Below are 24,609 nucleotides of genomic sequence, written 5' to 3'. Positions count from 1 at the left end.
GGACGTATGAGCACAAAAACCTGGTCCATTCTGAATGTAGTTAGAGAAACACTGAACTGCTGAACATCCCCCAGAGTGTACAGTAAGACACCATGAGTAATTACGAGGACGTACAAACACAAAACCATGGTCTATTCTGAGTGTAGTTAGAGAAACACTGAACTGCTGCCTATCCCCCAGATTGTACAGTAATACACCATCAGTAATTACGAGGACATACAAACACAAAATCATGATTTATTCTAAGTGTACTGTTACCCATCCCCCAGAGTGTACAGTAAGACACCATCAGTAATTACGAGGACGTACAAACACAAAACCATGGTCCATTCTGAGTGTAGTTAGAGAAACACTGAACTGCTGAACATCCCTCAGAGTGTACAGTAAGACACCATGAGTAATTACAAGGACGTACAAACACAAAACCATGGTCTATTCTGAGTGTAGTTAGAGAAACACTGAACTGCTGCCCATACCCCAGAGTGTACAGTAAGACACCATTAGTAATTACATGGACATACAAACACAAAACCATGATCTATTCTAAGTGTACTGCTACCTATCCCCCAGAGTGTACAGTAAGACACCATCAGTAATTACGAGGACGCTCAAACACAAAACCATGGTACATTCTGAATGTAGTTAGAGAAACTCTGAACTGCTGCCAATCCCCCACGGTGAAAAGTAAAACACAATCAGTAATTATGAGGACGTATGAGCACAAAACCCTGGTCCATTCTCAATGTAGTTAGAGAAACACTGAACTGCTGAACATCCCCCGGAGTGTACAGTAAGACACCATTAGTAATTACGAGGACGTACAAACACAAAACCCTGGTCCATTCTGAGTGTTGTTAGAGAAACACTGAACTGCTGAACATCCCCCAGAGTGTACAGTAAGACACCATGAGTAATTACGAGGACGTACAAACACAAAACCATGGTCTATTCTGAGTGTAGTTAGAGAAACACTGAACTGCTGCCCATCCCCCAGAGTGTACAGTAAGACATCATCAGTAATTACATGGACATACAAACACAAAACCATGATCTATTCTAAGTGTACTGCTACCCATCCCCCAGAGTGTACAGTAAGACACCATCAGTAATTACGAGGACGTACAAACACAAAACCATGGTACATTCTGAATGTAGTTAGAGAAACTCTGAACTGCTGCCAATCCCCCACGGTGAAAAGTAAGACACAATCAGTAATTATGAGGACGTATGAGCACAAAACCCTGCTCCATTCTGAATGTAGTTAGAGAAACACTGAACTCAACACTGAACTTTAGCCTGCCAGTGTTTAGTCAGCACTGCAGTCACAATATAGTGAGTGTTCAACTAGCAGACACAGTGTGGTGACACTGTTCAACTAGCAGACACAGTGCGGTGACAGTGTTCAACTAGCAGACACAGTGCGGTGACAGTGTTCAACTAGCAGACACAGTGCGGTGACAGTGTTCAACTAGCAGACACAGTGCGGTGACAGTGTTCAACTAGCAGACACAGTATGGTGACAGTGTTTAACTAAAAGACACAGTATGGTGTCAGTGTTTAAGTAGTAGTCACAGTTAGTTACAGTGCTTTCCTAGTAGTCACAGTGCGGGACAGTGTTTACCTAGCAGACACAGTAGAGTGACAGTGTTTAACTAGAAGTCAAAGTATGGTGACAGTGTTTAACTAGAAGTCATAGTTAATGACAGTGTTTTATTAGCAGTCACAGTGCGGTGACAGTGTTTAACTAGCAGACATATTGCAGTCAAAGTGTTTTATAAGCAGTCACAGACTAGCGTGGTGACAGTGTTAAACTAGCAGACACAGTATGGTGACAGTGTTTAACTACAAGTCAAAGTATAGTGACAGTGTTTAACTAGAAGTCATAGTTAATGACAGTGTTTTATTAGCAGTCACAGTGCGGTGACAGTGTTAAACTAGCAGACATATTGCAGTCAAAGTGTTTTACTAACAGTCACAGTTAGTGACAGTATTTAATTAGCAGTCACAGTGTGGTGACAGTGTTTTACTAGCAGACATATTGCAGTCAAAGTGTTTTACTAGCAGTCACAGTTAGTGACAGTGTTTAATTAGCAGTCACAGTATGGTGACAGTGTTTAACTAGAAGTCACAGTTAGTGACAGTGTTTTATTAGCAGTCACAGTGTGGTGACAGTGTTTAAATAGCAGACACAGTATGGTGACAGTGTTTAACTAGCAGGCACAGTATGGTGACAGTGTTTAACTAGTAGTCACAGTTAATAACAGTGTTTTATTAGCAGTCACAGTGCGGTGACAGTGATAAACTAGAAGACATATTGCAGTCAAAGTGTTTTACTAGCAGTCACAGTTAGTCACAGTATTTAATTAGCAGTCACAGTGTGGTGACAGTGTATAACTAGCAGACATATTGGAGTCAAAGTGTTTTACTAGCAGTCACAGTTAGTGACAGTGTTTAATTAGCAGTCACAGTGTGGTGACAGTGTATAACTAGCAGACATATTGCAGTCAAGGGGCCCTATTTTAACGATCTGAAACGCAAGTGCGAAGCGCAACGCGCAAGTGAGTTTGTGGGCGGATCTTGGGCGCTGTTGCTATTTTCCCGGCGTGAGAAATAACTCTTGCGCCGGGCGCAAATCAATAAGGGGTTGGTCTGAAGTAGGTTCATTATTCATAGGTGTGGTTTGGGCATAACGTCAAATAAACCAATCAGAATGCTAGCCAACATTCCCTTTAAACGCAAGGGCGCAAGTTCCATGGCGGGTTGCTATTATTATGACGGATTTACCAGGCGGACGCCAGGAGCGGTTGACAGCCGAGGAGACCGACGTCCTTGTACGGGGAATCCCACGCTTGCCAGCATAAATCGGGCACGCCGTGTAACGGGAGGTGGATCTGCCTCAGGACTTGACGCCAGCAGAGGACATCGCTGCGTCCACCCTCACCGCTGAAAGGGTTTGGGGGCTTTGAAATCAGACCCAAGAAACGCAAGCAAGGTCCAACCCCAAAGTACTCTTACAAATCAAGTTCATATACATTAAGGTTTCTTATGAAAACATTTTAATTATTATTTACATAAAATAAACGTAATACAGCCACACAACAAAGTTATGAAAATATTTTAATCGTTATTTGCATGAGAATAAATAAAAACTATCACCACAATGCTCACCACTATGATTCCCCTTATCTCGTGTATTAATATTTTTAAGTGTAACAATTTATGATTTGCAAAAATAACTGTTGCATCTGTGTAGATTAGATAAGCAAAGTGTATGCGCGTTGTGCACCCTATACATTATGGTCAAGCATGCGCCCTTAAAATAGCATAATGAACAACGCGCAACGCGCCACTGACTTTAAACTTTTTTTTTCTGGTCAGTGGCGCAATTGTTTTTTGAAACTGCAAAATAGCATCAGGGATGGTTTGCGCCGGAACACGCCTCTTTTTTTGCGCTGAACCACCCAGGGAGCGCAAGTTCATTCCCTAGTTTGCCGACGTGCTTCTGTGACGGGAAAAACCCGCTGTGCGCCGGGGCAAAATACGAATGATACAAGCGTCACGGACAAAGTCAATTGCGCTGGGTGCAAGATAGAGCCCAAAGTGTTTTACTAGCAGTCACAGTTAGTGACAGTATTTAATTAGCAGTCACAGTGTGGTGACAGTGTATAACTAGCAGACATATTGCAGTCAAAGTGTTTTACTAGCAGTCACAGTTAGTGACAGTGTTTAATTAGCAGTCACAGTGCAGTGACAGTGTTCAACCAGAAGACCCAGTGTGGTAACAGTGTTCAAATAGCAGACACAGTATGGTGACAGTGTTGAACTATCAGACACAGTACGGTGATGGTGTTCAACTATCAGACACAGTAAGGTGACAGTGTTTAACTAGAAGTCATAGTTAGTCACAGTGTTTTACTATCAGTCACAATGCGGTGAGATTGTTTAACTAGCAGACATATTGCAGTTAAAGTGTTTTACTAGCAGTCACAGTAAGTGACAGTGTTTAAAAGCAGTCACAGTGTGGTGACAGTGTTTAACTAGCAGACATATTGCAGTCAAAGTGTTTTACTCGCAGTCACAGTTAGTGACAGTGTTCAACTAGCAGACACAGTGTGGTGACAGTGTTCAACTAGCAGACACAGTGCGGTGACAGTGTTCAACTAGCAGACACAGTGCGGTGACAGTGTTCAACTAGCAGACACAGTGCGGTGACAGTGTTCAACTAGCAGACACAGTGCGGTGACAGTGTTCAACTAGCAGACACAGTGCGGTGACAGTGTTCAACTAGCAGACACAGTGCGGTGACAGTGTTCAACTAGCAGACACAGTGCGGTGACAGTGTTTAACTAGCAAGACACAGTGCGGTGACAGTGTTTAACTAGCAGACACAGTGCGGTGAAAGTGTTTAATTAGCAGTCACAGTGCGGTTACAGTGTTTAACTATCAGACACAGTACAGTGACAGTGTTAAACTAGCAGACACAGTACGGTGACAGTGTTTAACTAGAAGACACAGTATGGTGTCAGTGTTTAAGTAGTAGTCACAGTTAGTTACAGTGCTTTCCTAGTAGTCACAGTGCGGGACAGTGTTTACCTAGCAGACACAGTATAGTGACAGTGTTTAAATAGAAGTCAAAGTATGGTGACAGTGTTTAACTAGAAGTCATAGTTAATGACAGTGTTTTATTAGCAGTCACAGTGCAGTGACAGTGTTTAACTAGCAGACATATTGCAGTCAAAGTGTTTTATTAGCAGTCACAGACTAGCGTGGTGACAGTGTTAAACTAGCAGTCACAGTATGGTGACAGTGTTTAACTAGAAGTCATAATTAATGACAGTGTTTTATTAGCAGTCACAGTGCGGTGACAGTGTTAAACTAGCAGACATATTGCAGTCAAAGTGTTTTACTAACAGTCACAGTTAGTGACAGTATTTAATTAGCAGTCACAGTGTGGTGACAGTGTTTTACTAGCAGACATATTGCAGTCAAAGTGTTTTACTAGCAGTCACAGTTAGTGACAGTGTTTAATTAGCAGTCACAGTATGGTGACAGTGTTTAACTAGAAGTCACAGTTAGTGACAGTGTTTTATTAGCAGACACAGTATGGTGACAGTGTTTAACTAGCAGGCACAGTATGGTGACAGTGTTTAACTAGTAGTCACAGTTAATGACAGTGTTTTATTAGCAGTCACAGTGCGGTGACAGTGATAAACTAGCAGACATATTGCAGTCAAAGTGTTTTACTAGCAGTCACAGTTTGTGACAGTATTTAATTAGCAGTCACAGAGCAGTGACACTGTTCAACTAGCAGACACAGTGTGGTAACAGTGTTCAAATAGCAGACACAGTATGGTGACAGTGTTTTACTATCAGACACAGTACAGTGACGGTGTTCAACTATCAGACACAGTAAGGTGACAGTGTTTAACTAGAAGTCAGAGTTAGTCACAGTGTTTTACTATCAGTCACAATGCGGTGAGATTGTTTAATTAGCAGCACAGTGCGAAGAGATTGTTTAATTAGCTGCACAGTGCGGTGACAGTGTTTAACAAGAAGTCACAGTCAGTGAGTTTTACTAGCAGTCAAGTGTGGTGAAAGTGTTTAAGTAGCAGTCACAGTGCGTTGAGAGTGTTTAACTAGAAGTCACAGTTAGTTACAGTGCTTTCCTAGTAGGGGTGGAACGGTACACAGAAGTCACGGTTCGGTTCGTACCTCGGTTCAGGCGTCACGGTTCGATTAAATTTCGGTACAATGGAGGGAAAAGCAAAACAAAAATGCAGAAGGCAATTTTTTTAGTACTTAAGATAATCTTAAAAACATAGGTGTCCTTATCTGTGTTATTTTGAGATGTCATGAATATGAACTGAAATGCATTTAACATACTATCTCGTATTACAAAAATCAGGGATGTGATTCTTCCGGATTAATCCGGAATTCCGGATTATCCGACCTGAAAATGTGACCTACGTGAATCATGCAGATACGTAAAAAAATAGGGGGGAGGGGGGTATCTCACAGCCGTCACCATGGTAACCCGGGACGGAACCACAATCGCCGTCCCCGCGCAACAGGGCCACACCGGGCGGCACGTTAGATGACAAAGAGATGCATTTTCCTTCCTTTCCAAGTATCAACAAGGACGTGTTTCCGACCGTTCGCAAATGGCGGATGGCGAAGTATGATTGTATTGGTCAGATCAATAAAGCTCCCTGCGAGGGGTCCTGCAGTGTACCTCAGTCGCCCTCGCGGTACAGTGGTATCGTGAAAAGAACATCTCCAGATCGGATGATCTGGGTATGTATTATTGCTTGTGTCTATCGAAAAAGGAATCACGATCTCGATTCATACCCTGCATTCAGATGCACGTGTTCACGTATTTACATTAAAACAATCCAGATGTTATGTTGTCAAACTTGCTTACACTCACACAGTGCAAAACCAAACCCTATTCATTCACCAATCAGACCCGATCGTTTCTCTCCTCTCTTCTCCTCATTTGCGACGTTTGGCTGTCACCCGCGTGACGCGAAACAAAGCGGAAAACATATTCTGCGTGATTCACGTAGGTCACATTTTCAGGTCGGAAAATCCGGAATTCCGGATTAATCCGGAAGAATCACATCCCTGAAAAATGTATACCACTTTAAGTAATCTTGTATTCATCTTACATACAAATATGAGTTCAAATGTATTACAAGTGTTACCTAAATACATTTTAAAATTACATTTTGGCCTTTTTTCATATTAATGTACTAAAGAACAAAAAAAATAGGCTTGTAGGATGAATTAATAAGGTGTGTACGACTTCACGGGGCGCTGTAAGAAACGTCAAGTGGATGACGTCAGAGTAACGCAAGAGCGATTTGAAATCAGCATCCTCTGCAAGATTTCTCGCGGTACTCTGACGCTGATGGCGCTGCGTAAAGTTGAGCACACTTAAAAAAAGCAGCTGGACTCGACAGAACTGCCCTGTATTTGCCTGCGCTTTGTCCATAAATTGTATATACAGGACAATTTATCTCCTACTTCTCAGCATGAGAAACACAAAGTGTGGCGTGTGAGCGTGTAAACTAACTGAAATGCGTGTGTCTCAAGGTGAATGCGTGAGACTTGAAAGCCCTCATTAGATGTATTTCCACTCACATACCCAACAACTGCTGAGCAACGCCCACACACAGTCCTCGTCTTTACCAACACTCTCTCGCCTGTACTACTATAACTGACTGGAAAACCGTAGTTTTGCCAAACTTGCGATCTTAAAAAGGCCGGCGGATCTCCTAACTCCTGTGGAACATCACCACTTGCCATACTCGCTGTTGCTGCTCGCTCACTCACTGACTGGACCGGCGTCGACCTGACAAAAAACTGCAGAGTGACAGAGAATGTAGACAGGCTCTGATAAAGCGCATACATAGGCGGAGCTCGGCTGCATCGGCGCCAATCAGAGTTTCAGAGCTAAAGCGGGGCTACAGATTAGCTGTCCATAAAAAGCCCGCGTATCTAACAGTAGTTCCACATACATTAATTATTTTGCACGTAAGTTTTTTTATTTTCATACCGTGCATTCTCCGTTTAAATTCATGCACCGAACCGTGACCCCCGTACCGATTAGGTTCGAAACGAATACATGTACCGTTCCACCCCTATTTCCTAGTAGTCACTGTGCGGGACAGTGTTTACCTAGCAGACACCGTATAGTGACAGTCTTTAACTAGAAGTCACAGTATGGTGACAGTGTTTTACTAGAAGTCAGAGTTAGTCACAGTGTTTTCCTTGTAGTGACAGTGCAGTGAGAGTGTTTATGTAGCAGCACAGTGCGGTGACAGTGTTTAACTATCAGTATGGTGACAGAGTTTAATGGCAATCACAGTGCAGTGAAATTAGTCAGTTTATGATATTTTGTTTTACGTGGTATTGCTAATGAATAGCCAAACTCTTGAAAACGAACTGTAGCAACAGTTTTTATCTGGGTAGGACCTAAACTCTGCAGGACAGTGGTTCTTTTTTGTTGTCTGAAAAAACAGTTTCTAAAGACCACAACTAAGCTATAACTAAACAACCAAATGAATACAAACTCTAAAAAAAATAACTCTTTACACTAGGCATGGGCCGATTACCGGTTTCAAGGTATACCGAGGTTTAAAACAGTCAAGGTTTCAAAACCACTAAAATGTTCTGTGATACCGTCTCCAAGGTATGAGCTGTGTTTATACAAAATTCATTAAATCATGAAGTCATGTGATTGATTTGATGTTTACATTTAATATATATTACGAAAATATTATATATGTTTTGAAAGCATATTATAATTTAAAGGCTTTATTGTACCTGGCATTTGAAAATAACACATTTTAGTGTTGCAATGGCAATACCGCAACAATGTGAAACCGTGGTATTTTTGCTAAAGGTTATCATACCGCCAGAATCTTATACCGGCCCATGCCTACTTTACACTGTTCACCCTGTCCAATATTCCACATACACCTGACTTTGAAAGTATGGTGCTACATTCTTGATCTTCCCTTACGAAAATTAACCATGGTTATATTGTGGTAAAAGTGTAGTAACCATGGTTTTTTGGTGTATTGATTACTATCAGCAAAACCATGGTTTTACTACACTAACTATGGTTTAACTATGGTTTTTGAAAACCATGATTGTCAAAACCATGGTTATTTTGTAGTAACTATGGTTTTACTACAGTAACCATGGTTTTTTGGTTTTAACTGTAGTAAAACCATGGTTAATTTTCGTAAGGGTTTAAATTGAAGTAAAAATGAAATCCCAAGACACTTAAAACAACCAAGAGAGATTAACTTTGCTACCTGTTCTATCACTGATGTGAAAGTGCGAGACAAGCGGTTATTTTAATTCAGTCAAGTTTGAAATCGCTTTTATCCAGTCATGACGGTTCACACCACAAATGAAAACACAGGGTTTAGGGATGACAGTGTGAAACGTCAGCTTATGAATACCCAGGGTTATCTCTTAACCTCTGGTTAAGTATGAACAATGTGAAACGTGAAACAGATAACCCAGGATTCTGTTAACCCAGGGTTTAGAATAACCCAGGGTTAACTTTTCCAGTGTGAAAAGCCCTATTGTGTCAGAAGCTGATGCTATGAGAGCTCCTCCCACTTCCATTTTCTCTGAAGCTGGCGTGCAGACTGCCCTTCTATGTCCACACACAGGCTTAAATGGGATAGCGCTGCAACCTGTGAACGTGTGCTGGGCTAAATAGATCCCAGCATAAAGCACCGGCATAAGTGCGCTGTACAGTGCTTTCTCATCAGGCATGTGTTCATTGCACAGTCGCAATGTCTTGACTCAGTATTGTGCACTGCAACGATAATGTGAAAGGACCGTGGCAGATGGGGTGGTCTGCGTCGCATAGAAGCAGTAGGCCGCTCTGAGTACTAGGATATAAGAATACCCGAAGCAGTAATGCAGAGTTCAGACTGCATGATTTTCAAACTAGTGGAGTCACAGATGTTTTCACTTTGCGCGACTATCTGGGGTAGCATGACTATCTGGGGAACTTCCAGCTGTCCTGTATTTTGCTCTCTCATTGGCTGTAGGTCATTGGCAATGTTTTTTTAGTCAAAACACATTTCACACGGCATGATTTTGAATCGCTCAGATCACGTCTTTGATAATTTACACTGTGTCATTGTCACTCGCGTGCACGAGCATCGATTTGCCTGTGATTTCAGGCATTTAGCTGCAATTTCTCAAAACCTGTCGGCGAGTCAAAATCAGGGCTAAAATCGTGCAGTCTGAACTCTGAACTCAGCATAAGTTAAAGGGGTAAACACTGCCGGGTAAGATAAAGGGGTAAACACTGCCGAATGATCGAGACATTGCGGCCCCATTATGACATGCATGCGGGTGCCCATTATATGCTGTCCGCTGTGGAATAACCCCCCTGCTAAAGACAGGCATGTGGGGTTTGCAGTAGTGAAAAACATTACCAAAATGTTGAACATAAACAACTGTTTTAAATCAAAATTAGATACAGCATGTTTTCGGTTGTGTAGATGTAGTTGTTTGCTATTAATTTTGAAACGTAAACATTCAGACCCTTTGCGCTGTTTCTATCTCATGTTAAAGCAGTAAAGCAGGGCTATTCAATGGCGGCCCGCGGGCCAAACCCGGCCCCCAAGGTAATTTGATCCGGCCCTTTATGTAGTCTGTTAAAAAGACATCTCTAGAATAAAGTTAGACAACGGGCCCTACAGTTACGAGTTGATGCGCGTGCGTCTGTTTCATACAGCATGAGCTGCAGAGCGCGAGTCATGTGACTGGTGCGAGCAGCTGTGTCACGTGTTTATATTCGCGCTTTGGTACACAAGTTCAACGCGATCGCCTCCCCCCATTTTACTGCTCTTGAGAAATCTAAAAACATATTGTCTTATTAGAAGGTAGCCTAATGTTTGCCAATTATTAAGATGGCTGTTTTAGTTTAAATAGGGCTACTGTAATAATTAGCTTTGACAAAAAACAGCATAAAACAATTATGTTCCATATTATAAACTTTTTTAATATGTGCACCGAAGTGAGTAAATGAGTTAAATTCTCAATGAGTGTGATATGGATCTTATTTACCTATTTAAATGTAGAATAAAGCTTACTTGGGCATCTTACAATGCACTTGTTGTTATTAGGGCTGGACCAGAAAATTCGAATATTCGAATATTCGTTCCGTGGGTTGACATTCGATTTTCAGTTTTGAGATTCGAATATATATATATAAATATTTTTCAGGTAAATGCAGAGCTTTTGCCAAGCAGGAAGTGCGCTTCACGCTCCCGCTCTGTAGGTGGCGCAGAGAGACCAACATCCATAGTCAACAGCCATCAAACAGCACCAGTGGAAGAAATCGCCTCGAACGGAAAGCGCGCTTCCTGCTTTGGCATTCACGCTAATAGTGTTGTAAATAACGTTCAGTTTCTTGCAAAAACTGATTGATTTGCTTCACAAGACGTCAATATGTCACACAGAGTTATGGGGGATTACTTTTGTATTAGATATATATGCTTTAGCTCTTAAAGTGTGCGGATCGGTTGACTTGCATGACGGAGCACTGGGGTTTCTGCAAAATATCTTCTTTATTGTTCTGCTGATGAAAAAAACATATTGATGGTGTAAGTGTTATAAATAAACTTGATTTTGAAAGTATGCTACCGTTTTATTACAGTTTGTTGAACTTCGTTCATTTATTTTCGTTGTTTTATTTAAATAGCCTACCCTTTACGTTGTCAGTAATTACTGTGCTGTTAATTTCTGATACGGGAATGTTTATTTGTTAGAAAAATGTTAGGATACCTTATTAAAAGTATTGCTCTTGTGTTTTGTTTCACTAATGCCGTTCTCGCAGGACGCGTGACAGGCACGCCGCTTCCAGCTTGCGCTGTTCTGTAGTATTTTTTAAGTTTATTTCTTAAAGTTTATTCTAAACGTGTCACATGTCCATATTGCACGAAAAAAAGGCACTACACTCCCTTGAGTCCGCAGCAACACATCCGCCACATAATAAAACTGTAGATAAACAAACACACACACAGATTCCTGCCTTTATTAAAGAGAAAAATATGTTCAGCCCCTCCTTCCGAAGCTTCGAATATTCGATTTTATTTCTACTAGAGCTTCGAAGCTCAAAAAATGGTATTCGGAACAGCCCTAGTTGTTATGCAATTTCTTAAATACAACATATGAACATGTCTGGAAGTAGAAAAAGCCTACTTAGACATCTGGCAATGCACTAATGTTGTTGAATGCAGTTTCAAAATACACGTTTGTAGAAAAAGCCTATTGTACAATGCACTGATTTTGTTTTTATGCAGTTTCAAAATATAACATTAGTATGTTTAAATGTATGAAAATTTAATCATCATCACTGTTATATCTTCGGACCCTCATTTGAGATGCTTTTCATGAACTGGCCCCCACGACAAACTAATTGAATAGCCCTGCAGTAAAGTAACCGATGTTAATTCAGGTTTTGCTCTTTGCTGATCCAGACATTTTTTGTCATGGTTTGACTCTGTTTACAGAGGAGACATGAACGCGCTGATGACGTATGATGTCTGCGTGAACACAGTGGCATGCAAAACACGTTCACAGAAGAGGAGCAAAAATTGCATACGTCCAATTATTGTATTTGGTCCAAGTTCAATGATTTGTTGAATGTTTTGGTCCTACACCTTTCACAGATAACATATTTATACAAATAGATTCAAACACATTAACATAGTGATTGCTATCAGGATGTGAGGAGACTTTTAACCAGCATAACTAAAAACATTTCTAGATCAAATCAGACCCTGCTTTTAACACTGAAACACTTGTTACAGCTCGCTACGCACACAAAGGGTGGCAGTTACATATGTTTGTTTCGGGGAATCTGCTGTTTTTTACAGGCCTGTGAGGTTAAAGTTGGCTGAACTTATGGGGACGTTGGTATGCTGTGAACGAGAGGATGCCGTGCGCTGAACATGACAGGCTCCAAAGAAACTGGGGCTGTTCATGTCTGAGCAGTGAACGAAGTGAATTATGTTACAAGGCAGATGCCAGAATGAGGGTCTTTTCATGTATGGGGAGCGGCTGAAGCAAGCTGTGATCTTACAAAACTGAAACCTATGGTCTGTCTATGTATTGTGCACACTGTGGCGAGTTGGTGGGAAAGGGAGGCTTATACACGTGGCTCTCTCTGCAGTGTGTTGTGGTCACAATCAAGAACAGGGCTGAGAGCTGTGCGCTGTGTTAAGACGGATCGCTGCACGGGGGGCAAGGAATGAAGCGAGGAGCTATATCCATGTAAATGTTTACCGGCATGCATGCAAGGGTCATGGGCTTTCTGTCCGTAATGCGTGCGATTCTCTCTGGTGATGATTCAGCATCGCGATGTGGAGATAAATAATCTATGAATTTACCACGTAGACAAGCTATATAGTGTTGGAAGGCACTTCTACACAGCGTTATGGTCGGCATTGGTCAGTACACTGGCATTGTTCAATAAAGCTTCAGAGAAAAGGCAAGTGGAAGAAGCTCCCATAGCTTCTGACGCAATATCAAGAGACCGTTCTTGAAAAGGAACAAAATAATTTGCAAGACCTGAAGGAAGAGACAACTATGAACAACTATCACAAAACATTAAAACAGGCATTTATCATTCAGGTAACATCAAGCAGTATTAAGAAGAAGCTTCATGTAAAAACTTAAACTGGATTATTTTTGTAAATTCAGTTATTATTGTGTTGGGGACTATATGTAAACCACTGTCATCTAAAATAACTTGTTCAAGTTAGCATTAAATGAAAAACAAACTTCAAGTTTCATCATTCCTCTTATTTTTATTAAATTACCAAATATAGATGTATTGTAAACTTATGACCACAACTGTATGTGAGCAAATGTAAAGAAAACATGTTATCACTATCGATCTATTCTAAAAATCTTGATGGGAATAAAATCAGTACATTTATAAGAGGGTTTAATTACTTAATACAACTATATGATGAGAAAATCAAACCTTATGAAATGAACCATAGTTTAAGTAGTTAGCCTATTTTTTAAATAAAAGTAAAACTATAGAAACCCCAGATTTACCATGGTCTTCTGTTACTATAAAACCATGGTTTATTTTCCTCAGGGAATGACAAATAAATATTACAAATAACGTAGTTACAGTTACAGTTTTACCATGTAACCACAAATTAACCATAGTTTTGCTAGTGTAACCATAATTTAACCATGCTATGTAAAACTGTGGTTTCACAAATGATAATCTGCCAAAAAAGACATGGTTACTAAGTTACACTTTTACTATAGTAAAACCAAGGTTCATTTTCATAAGGTTGCTAATGCTAACGTGGTAAAAACAGTTTTAAAACTTTAATAGCAGCTGTTTGCTTAACATTGTATAAATCTTACCTGGAGTCTTGTAACTTTGATGATTTATTTGATGATTTAATCGATGATTTATCCTCACATGTGGTCTTCTCAGCAGATTTTACTAATCCATGCATCAGTTCAATCGATCTGAAAGTGTTTCCAATCATATTGTTCCTCTGTGCTGTTATTGATATAGTTGTGGTATGAACACTGCGATCATTTTATATTAAAAACGATTTTAGAACTATATTTTTATCGTTTTCGTCCTTGATGTACATAACACAATCCTTTGACAAATCCCGAAATTATGAGGACATCTGGCTGTCAGCCAATCGGAAGCGGCGATTTCATACACACACATGAATATTAATTAGGAGGTGCAGTACACCAGACCGGCCTACAGGGGCGCAGTCTCGATACACACGTCATACACAAAGTCTGGTCATTGTGACTTATGGAGACTTTCGGAGAAAATGAGAATTTAAGCTCCTCCTACCCCTAGAAGCACGTCTACATTGCCCGTATTATGAGGACACCGACCCTGTCCTCATAATACAAAATGTCCTCATAGTGTGGCGTGTATTCATATGAAATGTCCTCGTAAATCACAAAAACCAACACACACACACACACACACGTCACTCACCATTCAATTCCTGAAATTCAAACATACACATATACTAAAACACCAGCATTAGCACGGGATCATGCTATTATCAGAGATAACACAATTTATTGTTTTGAGAAGAATTTATATTATTATTATTCGTTATTGTTGTTGTTATTATTATTTTATTATGCTTTATTATATTTATTTGTTAACTTACTCAAGCTGCACATTTGAAATATGTCTGGCAAATGCTGAATCATGCAAGGGATTTTCCTATCGAAAGCAGTCGGAAAAACTTATCACTTAAGTTATACTTAAAACTTAAAACTTAAGTTATACTTATCCTGGAATTGAATCAAATTTCAATTGAGTCATCCCGGTTAAATTAGGAGGGGTTTTCCAGTTGCCTTTCATCTTTACCTCGGAGTGAGTGTCCCTTTAACACAGACCTTATGTTGGATTTTTAAATCCTGATACATCATGCTGTCAGAGGGCAGAGTTCACATAAAACACCTGGCAGGACTTTAATGACTGGGCACAAATAAACAGATAATTGTATGAGTTGTGGAAGGGGGTGTAAGTGTTTGTTTGTTTTATTTATGCACTGTTTGTTTTCAGTCTGAGGGTCTACTTGCACTCTTCTGAGGTCTTACTGTATTACTGTTACTATTCGGTCAGGTGTGCATAATTTATTAATTGCAAACACAATCTAGCTGCTAAACATGTAGTTTCTTTATGGTGTATGTGACCCTTTCTGTAAAATCCAGGCTAAAGTCTCATATTCTAATCTTTGACATGACCTTACTTAATCAATATTAAAGATATCAAGGTTTTATTATATCCTCTTAATATTAGGATGATTTTTAAAGAAAAAAGTAAATCACACAACAAAATGACTTTAGCTGAGTTTTCTCAGACTGTGTCACATACAGTATTTTAACCTTTGCCCTGGATGTGTTGCCAGGTGATAATCATGTAACTTTTGTTTAACATTACTGGGTTTTGCACCAACAGGTGTTAGCTCAGTTGATAGAGCATTGTGTTAACAGTGCAGAAGATTGTGGCTTTGATTCCCAAGTAATACACGTACTGTAGGCTAAGTAAACGTATAGCTTGAATGCACTGTTAGTTGCTTTGCATAAAGTGCCAAATGCATAAATTGACCAAGGTGGCAACATTACAGAAACCAAATCTTGCGCACATGTGTTTATCATCTTTCATGCCAAGTGCATGGGTGTGTGTAGTTTGGTAGTTTGATAGTTTTGGCAATGGAAATTTCAAAATTTTCCGATATCGTCATATTCATATTTTTTTGATCACACCTACATAGTTATTGCTCATCATAAACATGGCGAAGGATCTTGCAGTTGTGGCCTCAGCGTGCAACAACAGGCCTGAGATGGGGTGGAGTATCAGGGTTAACCACTGAGTTGTTTAACTCTACGCTGTACTTTGAAAGCAAGACTCTTGCACTACTTGACTGCTTACCCAGCAATATTTGAAATAACAGAAAAGAAATGTCTTGAAATGTTTCTAAAGCACATATGGTCTTGAGCAGCTATATTCATTTCTAATTAAGACGAAAAAGATGAAAGTGGGAGATTCTACGGTACTGTATGTCCTCTACATTCAATTGATTTTATTGAGCAACAACTGCTACACAACTACACATTTTTCAAATTAAATAAAAGAGGACTTGAATTTACCCTAATTTTGTTTTCATGGGGACTTAGGATTTTGTGTTGCTATAGTAAATAGAATGTTTGCATTTGATGACATCATAAAGGTTCTTTGAATCTGAAATGACATCATTATTTTATATATATTCAAGACCATAGCTTTCTGTTTCTTTAAAGTACGATGTGTTTTGCATTTCTTTTGTGCTGGCTTTTAATTCTATCTTCATGCGGCAGTGTGAAGTCCTGTCTGCAGTGTGACCAGGTTGTTCGTTACGTACATGAAGATTTCCTTTCGTCTGTCACAGGTATTACTGTCCGTGATCAGATTGAACTGAAGGAAATCATTCAACATGCTTACAACAACTATCGAGAGACCAGTAGATGGTTTCGTGGTGTCATAGGTATGTGAAGTAATTGCAGTTACACAATAATGCATGGTGATGCAACTGCTATCTGTAAAATTCTACTTGCATAAAAAGTTTGCATCTGTCATGGAAACTCAATCAGATAAAATTGTTTACCTGGCCTGCTAATAACTTTGATTTTACTGAAAAGTTTTATAGTGATCCCTGATATTTCTTTGCTGTGCGACATTCAAATATATAAAAAATCAATACATTACATGGACACTGGATTTTAATGTTTGTTATGATGCTTAAATCTAATGATCTAAAAGTTTGAAATTGGTCTTCTATACAAATATATATATTGCATACATTCATACTGTGTTTATAAATTTTTACAAAAAATATGATTTCGCCAAATTTACTTTTGTCTTTTCAAATGCGTTTTTACAGCTACAATATATGCTTTTTGCTTTATAGATCCTACAACACTTTATCGTGCACGAACAGAATATCAGAGCGAGTTTAAGAGGCACTGGAAAGAACAAAGAACAGGTAAAGACTTGTGAATGCTGGTTCTAGTGGTCAGCTATCTGCATCTAATAAATTATTATGACTTACATTGACAATCCTATAAACCATGCTTAGTGCAGGTGTTTTTCTTTTTAATAGGTTCACTTCAGTGGGATATGATTAATATAGTGGAGAAAGGAAGGAGAATTCTGCAGAAACATTTGGAGCTTTTTGTTGCACAAGGTGGGATGTATGACATAAAAGTTGTTAGCATTGCGGTGTCCAGATTGCTAATTCTCATTTTTTTTCTCTTATAAAGGTCTGTGTCCTAATAAATGTGGTAAGTAATATTAACAATAAGCCTTTTAATAAAACATAACATTTCTCTCTGCATAAAATCTATTTACTTTTAAATGTTATTTACAGTCAGAATAAACACTACCTCAAAGGAGTTTCTTGTAAAAGTTAAGCATGTGACCTTATTAATATTATTCATATAATAAATACTATAAATATAAATAATAAATAAATTCATTCATTCATTCATTCAATGATCTCTCTATTGTTTTTCCTCACTCTTTTAAATCACTTTTTGGATAAAAGCATCCACTAAATGCCTACATGTAAACGATGCATGTATGTATATTGTACAGCTCATTTATTGTGTGGTTATATGAATGGTTGTCTGGCTGGGGTGAATGCTTGTTTATTACAGGACTGTTCTATCAGAAAGTAATGAATTGCTCTTCCTGTCAGTATGGACTTTATACATGTCTATCAGCTACACCACCATTAGACTGTGGAGGTGAGACAGACAAACACCCACATCCAGATCATTTCAGCAACACTTTACTATATATAAATATTTTTCATGTTTCTGTTTTGCTCAAGAACATCATCTAGTGGCAGAAGAAGGAGAGGGGGTGGTGCTGGACTGTTTTCTGTCTTGGCACACTTTGGTAGTTGGACAGATGGAGTATCATTACTCCTGGCTCCCAGCAAATAATGTAAATATAAACATTCACACAAATTAGATTTTTATACTGGATGCACAGAACAGTCACAGCCATTAGAAACAGTTTTATTGTTGGGAGTAACTAAATAAAAAGTAGCAATGCTAAATCTTGTAGAAAATCTCTGGTAGCTCAGATGTTATGTATAACATATATGTTATAAGAAGCTACTTTATAGTAATGATGTTGTCATTGTAGTCATTGTTCACAACAATTACAGCATTTACAGACAGGGATTGTGGTTAAAATGAATGAATAAAATGTACAGTAATTCACATATGATTATTCATCACAAGCTGTCGCATGATGGGGAGTATGAAGAGCTGGTTGTGACAGAAGATTCTAAAATAGTACTGAATCAACTGAGAGTCAGTGAGCAGGGCCTGTACCGCTGCCTCTTACAGGACCAGAAGGGTACTACACTGTCTCGCGTTTACTTCAATCTGACAGGTAAGAAATATGGTTCCATTAAATGAATTGTGTAAACCATTTATGGACTGACTTGTATCTAACAATGTCTTTTTTTGTCTTTTAGTCGACCCATTGCCAACTACAGCCCCTAGACTGATTGTGACATTGCCTCCTTTGCCTTTGGGTTATGAATCAACCCCTCCTTCCCTACATAGGAAGGCTTTCCTTATTATGGTTATTTTACTGACTGTTCTCAGCATCACTGGCAGTCTGGTCATCATAATTTACTTTGGGTATGACAGATTGACTTGATAAAATCATAACATTACAAAACCATGTTTGGACAAAGAAGTATTTTAACTGGGTATCTTTGTAAGGCAATTTTAAACTAAAACTTGAAGGTCTTAAATGGATAGTTCACCCAAAATGAAAATACTGGAATCATTTACTCACACTCATGTTGTTGTTACAACCTGTATTCATTTCTTTGTTTTTCTGCTGGACAAAGGAAGATATTTTGAGCAATGTTTGTAACCAAATCGTTTTTAGCAATGACTTCTATAGTAGTATTTTTCCTACTCTGGAAGTCAATAATGCTTCTGTTTCCTGCTTCATTACAAATATCTTCCTTTGTGTTTAACAGAACAACAACATTTATACATGTTTGTAACAACATGAGGGTGAGTAAATGATGGCAGTATTTTCATTTTTGGGTGAACTATCCCTTTAAGGTCAAATGATGGTAAGTGCCTGGGTTCCTACGGGGTTTGGAAAAGTATGGAATTTGATTTGAGTAATTTCCAAAAATCAGATTATGTAAAAATATTTGCGTTTCCAAACTATTTGTTTTCTAAATATACAATTAAAAATGTCTAAATGTATATAATAAATATATATTATATATACAGTCGTTTTTCATGGCGTTTGGATCAGTCTGCTAGCACTGTCCAAAGATCGTTTTTACACTTGATCTGGTGATTGGTTGTTGGTTGGTACAGGGCCCCTACCTCAAACTGCTTGTCTAAAAACACCTGGAACATTGTCCTTGATTTTTACATTTGAGTGTGGACTTCACGGCAAACAAAATGGGAAATGCAAGTTTTTCGAGGGCTGGCTTGCCAATCGTAAATATAAAGCCTGGTTAGCCAAAGACTTAAAATTTTTGAGGATAAAAAATAAGTCAATGGTGGAGTTCTTAAAGGAATAGTACACCCAAAATTAAAATTTGTCATTTATTCACCCCCATGACTTTCAAAACCATAACACAAATTAATATTTTTTAATAGATTTTTTTATAGATTTCATTCCGTTATTAAAGGACTAGTTCAATCAACCCCCCCCCAAAAAAAATGTCCTAATCAATTACTCACCTCAATGCCATCCAAGATACCCATGTCTTTCTTTCTTCAGTGAAAAATAAATGTAAGAGTTGGTTGCCATGATGGATGGCATTTGGGTGAGTAAATGATTAGGACATCTTCATTTTGAAAGTCTTATTAGTTAGAATGACATGAGGGTAAGGAAATGATGATAGAAATTTCATTTTTGAGTAAATTAATAACCATTTAAAAATGTTTGACTGATTTAGCATTTAGTTTGTTAAGGTCACAAACGGCAATATTTCAATATAAAATTTCAAAATATTTTATTTATAATTAGCCTATTGTGTAAACAATACCTAATAACCAATTAAGCATTGTCATTTGACTTTAGCTCTATTAGTTATTTAAATGAACAAAATTACAAATATGAGTTACATTGCACTGTTTTAGCGTTGCAGTTTTAATAAAATGCTGTGCTTTGAACTTGACTGGATTTGGTGTTAATTGACTTGTGCGAGCAACACTAGCTACAATTTACAAATGTAAATTTAACACGATAGCCTACATAGAGGTTTGACTCAGAGTGTAACATACTTGTCAGCACCGATAGCATTGTTGGTAAGTGCGTCGCACTGTATATGTTGTACAAAATTATGTACTTATAGTCTTTTTCGTGATACTGTCACGAATTTCCGAGTTTTTTCGTGATCGTATCACGGATTTCTGTTTATGTGTCATTGTCACGTATTGGTTACTCAACTGCTTTTTCCTATTTTTAAACCATTGTCGCTTCGGTTTAGGGTTAGATTTGGTGTTTGCGTAAGGATGTCACTTTAAGTATTGGTTTACACAATTGTTTCAGATTTTTTTTATATTTGCTAAATTTTAAAACATTGGCACCTGGCGTTAGGCTTAGAGTTGGGTTTGGGTAAGGATTTCATTTTATGTAAATCTAACCCTAAACCGAAGCGACAATGGTTTAAAAATAGGAAAAAGCAGTTGAGTAACCAATACGTGACAATGACACATAAACAGAAATTGTGATATTATCACAAAAAAAAACTGGAACTTTGTGACAGTATTATGAAAAAGAATAACAGAATTATGTGACAATAGGTACGTAATTTCGTGAAGTGTGGGCTGACTTTCCTATCCTAATAAAAGGCAAAAACGCAAATACTAAATATTTAGAATGTAACATACTTATTAGCAGTTGAATTTTAAAACAATTTATCAGAACAAGTTAAATATGGTCGAAAAAATCTGTAGGGAAGTCTGGAAATTTTAGTCTGGAAAAGTATGGAAATGAAAATTGTGTAGGAACCCTGAAGTGCTGTAAAATTTCTTAATGTAAAGACAGGCAGAGGGCCAGTGAGTAATTCAGTGAGCCTGGAATTATTGAGCACAGCATTTCTAAAAAACAGGTTTCATAGAAGAGACTCTGGGTTATTTGCTATGTTAAGTACTAAGTGTGCTATAAACTGCCCCGTTTTAATTTGTTAACTGCAACAGTGAGCACTGCAGTTAAGAGAACCTTATGAGAAAATCTATACATTTCTTTATATTTTATACCTACAGTCCCAGAGATCTTTTTGTAAGAGATTTTGATGTATCATTATCAGTTTTATAAGAATAAGAAAGTCTCTCCATGATACATGATGCTATATTTTTTATTTGCAAAATGTCCTTTAGGTCTCAAACTCCAAACAGTACATGAGGGTTAAATATACTTTGCTCTAGTTATCATTTGCCCTTTAATAATTATTTGCATTATTTTTTGTAATTATATGTATTTTAATGTATATAGCATGCAAACACAGGGTTTGCATATGCAAAGGGGGTGAGTGATCTGTCACAGGGTCATCAATCACTGATTAAAGCCATCAGGAAGGACACACACTTCATTCATTCATTCTGTCACATTGTTTTGTTTCTCTCTGACAGAGTGACCATGAAGCGACAGAAGGAGAGAGACAGCAGCAGGAGAGGAGAGAGGGAGGATTCTGAAAACATTGAGCTGACTGTCACACACTGAGGATGTGATCCAAGAGACGCATACATGAATCATTACACTTTATTAAAGGATTAATGGATTTATTTTTTTGCTTAAAATCCACCCTTGTGTTGTTCAAAACCGGCCTGATTTTATTTTTTTCACTGAACACAATGCTCCATATCAGGAAAGTAAATGAAACTAGGGCTTACTAGGTAAAAGAAAAATGTGAACAAACGTCATCTAAAAAGCACAAAAGATATCATGGGAGAAGAAAAACCAACATGCATTGACATGAAGTCATGTAACTTACAGAAGAAAAGCTCTAGTGCAGACCTGTTCCTGCAGGACCCTAATGCTACCCTAAAGTTTAAATGTTTCCTAAACAAACACACTTGATTTTGTTCAACATGTCAGCAATTCAGAATCAAATAAAGACATCTCAAATCTACTGTATGTTGTCTGTCTATGCTACTGTAATTCAGTTACTGATTAAGTTTATGTACACATCCCCTGTTAATGAAAACAATTAATTCATTTATTCACTCACTCCCACTCGGCATGCATGAGGGAGGGAATCAGAGATAAACTGGTAAAGGAAAGAAAAGTTACATTTTTTGGATTACATTGGTTTTTTGGCCTGGCTGTGGTTCGGCCTGACATGACTGCACGCAGTCCTGGCACGAGCAAGCTTCCCAACCTGTGGGTGTGGGCTCATTACAATTCAATGCTTTTTCTGAAAATAGCACAGCTCCTGGTGGAATCCCAGATGTTTGACCTTCTGGTAAGAGCTTAAAATTGATATCTAAGGGCGCCAGTCCGTTGCTAGAGTCGCCTTGGAAATCATACCAGCGTTGCGGTGTGCACAGTGTCGAGCCGTACTGGCCGCACATAGTGCCGATGGCAAACTCTCCCGTGGCTGGGATTCGTACGTTTTGGCAGGACCTAAAAGCTGCGTCTGAGAAGCTGGTCGAAATATAAGTCTCGTAACCAGTCACTGCTTCCTTTACATTACCCAGGGGTTGGGTGATGTTGGCCGTTTTGGTGATTTTTAATATCTGGCTTTGATTTGGACTGCAGGTGGTAATACAGTGAATGTGTACAAAGTTGTCAACGCAGGATGGGCAGCGGATCAGCACAGCTTTGGACAGCGTCAGGCTGGCCTTCAGAGTCAAGAGCTGTTTCACAGTGCAGCAGGCGTGGGTCTGACCGTCACCATTGGCCAACATCGGACACACCTCCTCCAAAATCTTGTAATGTTCTCCCGTCACACTCACTGCTTTTCTGTAGTCCTTACATGGAACCTTCGGGGGAATGAGGGACTCACTCACATCAGGGTTTAGGCCACATTCCTCATAAAACGCACAGTAGCCCGGTTCATGCTGAGCACCACTAAGGACCTGTAGTGAACAAAGATCTATTACATAACTGCTTATCTCTCATTTCATTCTGAGTACAATCTCTTTCACATTGGCCAACTAGAAACATTTTATTTTATTGATTCAAAAAAATATACAATGAGATTTACATAATTGTCAGTGTCTTGAAAATAAAAAGAAATTGAGGAACTCAGATGCAAAAGCCGCTAAAAGGCACCTCCGTCAAAAATGAGATAATGATATTAACCGAATGATCTCAGCACACATTGTATGTTTATCAAAAGTCTTCACTTTAAATCCGCTTAATTCTGGCCTCAGGCTATTCAGAAATACCGATTTGTTGGCGGAATCCATTAAGAGTCTAAATAAAAATGCTCATTTATAAGAAGTAACAAAATATGTCAAGGACTTACCAAGCAGAACGCAAGTGTACACAATGTAATGGACCAAGTCCAGCTCTTTCTATGCCAGTGCATTTCTCTTAATAAATTGAGTATCTTCTCACTGTGTATTAGCTGAGTGTTTGCAGGAGAGACGCTTAAAGAAACAGACAGATGCCCAAACTGTCTGCAGATATATAGAGGGAAATAAAAGCTCTCCTCATCCTCATTGGGTGAACGTGTTTGATATTGATGATGAACAGGCTCTTATCTGACCCGATGTGTGTTCACCACCAACCCGAATGGAAAAACACCAATCCAGCTCACAGATTATTAACCAAATGGGTAGACAAATGAAACCCCCACCTCACCCCCTGCATCTTTTAATCCATTTTTGATTTACTAAAACCAACTTAAAATGTTCTTTACTATAAAAATGTAGTTGTACTGTACATACAATCTACCATGTGTAACTTTCTCTCATATATCAGTGCAAATTTTCTTTACAGTAACAATTACAGTTTTTTTTTTTTTGCTTGGTAATACTTTGGGGAGTTTTGTTCAATTTTAAAAGCGATATTGAAAGTCTTTATCCAGTGAAATTCTCCAAACCTTTGTTGATGGAGAAACTAAAAAGAAGATAAATTCAATTTCTTTTTTGATAAGACTTCTTTTTGTAAAGAAACAATTGAAGGGAAACAGGTAATATGATGTAAAAAAGGGCATGTCAGTCTCGTTTAAAGCTGCACGATAAGCTGTTTTACTTTAGAAATGTCTGGGAATTCAACAGACAAATGATTCACTTGACATTATTTTACTTTATTGCTTTTTCTGGCATAATCTAATCTAAGATTGAGATTAAATCATTTTAAGTAATACAATGTAAAAAGTGAAAGTTGAATAAGCTTAAAGAATTACTTCAATTGGTAACACCTACAAAATCGAATATTTTCAACTTAAACTTTCTCACTAAGTCATTTTTAAAGTTTTTCACCTTAGATTTTTCACATAAATTGAGAAAATTTAAGTTGAAAAAACTTTATTTTTTAGGTGTTACAAGCTGACAGGGGCG

At 38.4% G+C, this 24,609-nt stretch overlaps 2 protein-coding genes across 2 annotated transcripts in view; one reads left to right on the top strand and one right to left on the bottom strand.

The window, feature by feature from the left end:
• npc1l1 (NPC1-like 1) overlaps positions 1-23,830 on the bottom strand; it is a 58,752-nt gene extending 34,922 nt beyond the window's left edge. Inside the window, exon 1 of the mRNA XM_065247411.2 lies at positions 23,571-23,830. Within this exon, the coding sequence (XP_065103483.1) occupies positions 23,571-23,633 (63 nt within the window). The 5' untranslated portion in view covers positions 23,634-23,830. The remainder of the gene's footprint in view (positions 1-23,570) is intronic.
• On the top strand, positions 15,775-18,831 carry LOC135730174 (izumo sperm-egg fusion protein 1). The gene is made up of 8 exons (XM_065248008.2): positions 15,775-16,583; positions 17,007-17,081; positions 17,199-17,282; positions 17,359-17,379; positions 17,755-17,844; positions 17,931-18,046; positions 18,349-18,502; positions 18,588-18,831. Exons 1-8 carry the CDS (start codon positions 16,364-16,366, stop codon positions 18,773-18,775), a joined length of 948 nt encoding a protein of 315 aa, XP_065104080.1. The 5' UTR covers positions 15,775-16,363; the 3' UTR covers positions 18,776-18,831.
• Positions 23,831-24,609: the final 779 nt, after the last annotated feature.

Source organism: Paramisgurnus dabryanus, chromosome 11 (assembly GCF_030506205.2).
Source record: "Paramisgurnus dabryanus chromosome 11, PD_genome_1.1, whole genome shotgun sequence".
In the NCBI taxonomy this organism is placed as follows: domain Eukaryota; kingdom Metazoa; phylum Chordata; class Actinopteri; order Cypriniformes; family Cobitidae; genus Paramisgurnus; species Paramisgurnus dabryanus.
This window is presented reverse-complemented; position numbering and strand designations above follow the sequence as displayed.

What these genes read in the sequence shown, in the direction of transcription:
- LOC135730174 (XM_065248008.2), top strand. Translation starts at nt 16,364, where the DNA reads ATGTGTTTTGCATTTCTTTTGTGCTGGCTTTTAATTCTATCTTCATGC. An exon ending in GGAGCTTTTTGTTGCACAAG is followed by an intron (nt 17,283 to 17,358) that starts GTGGGATGTATG and finishes TCTCTTATAAAG; the next exon opens with GTCTGTGTCCTAATAAATGT. An exon ending in ACCACCATTAGACTGTGGAG is followed by an intron (nt 17,845 to 17,930) that starts GTGAGACAGACA and finishes GTTTTGCTCAAG; the next exon opens with AACATCATCTAGTGGCAGAA.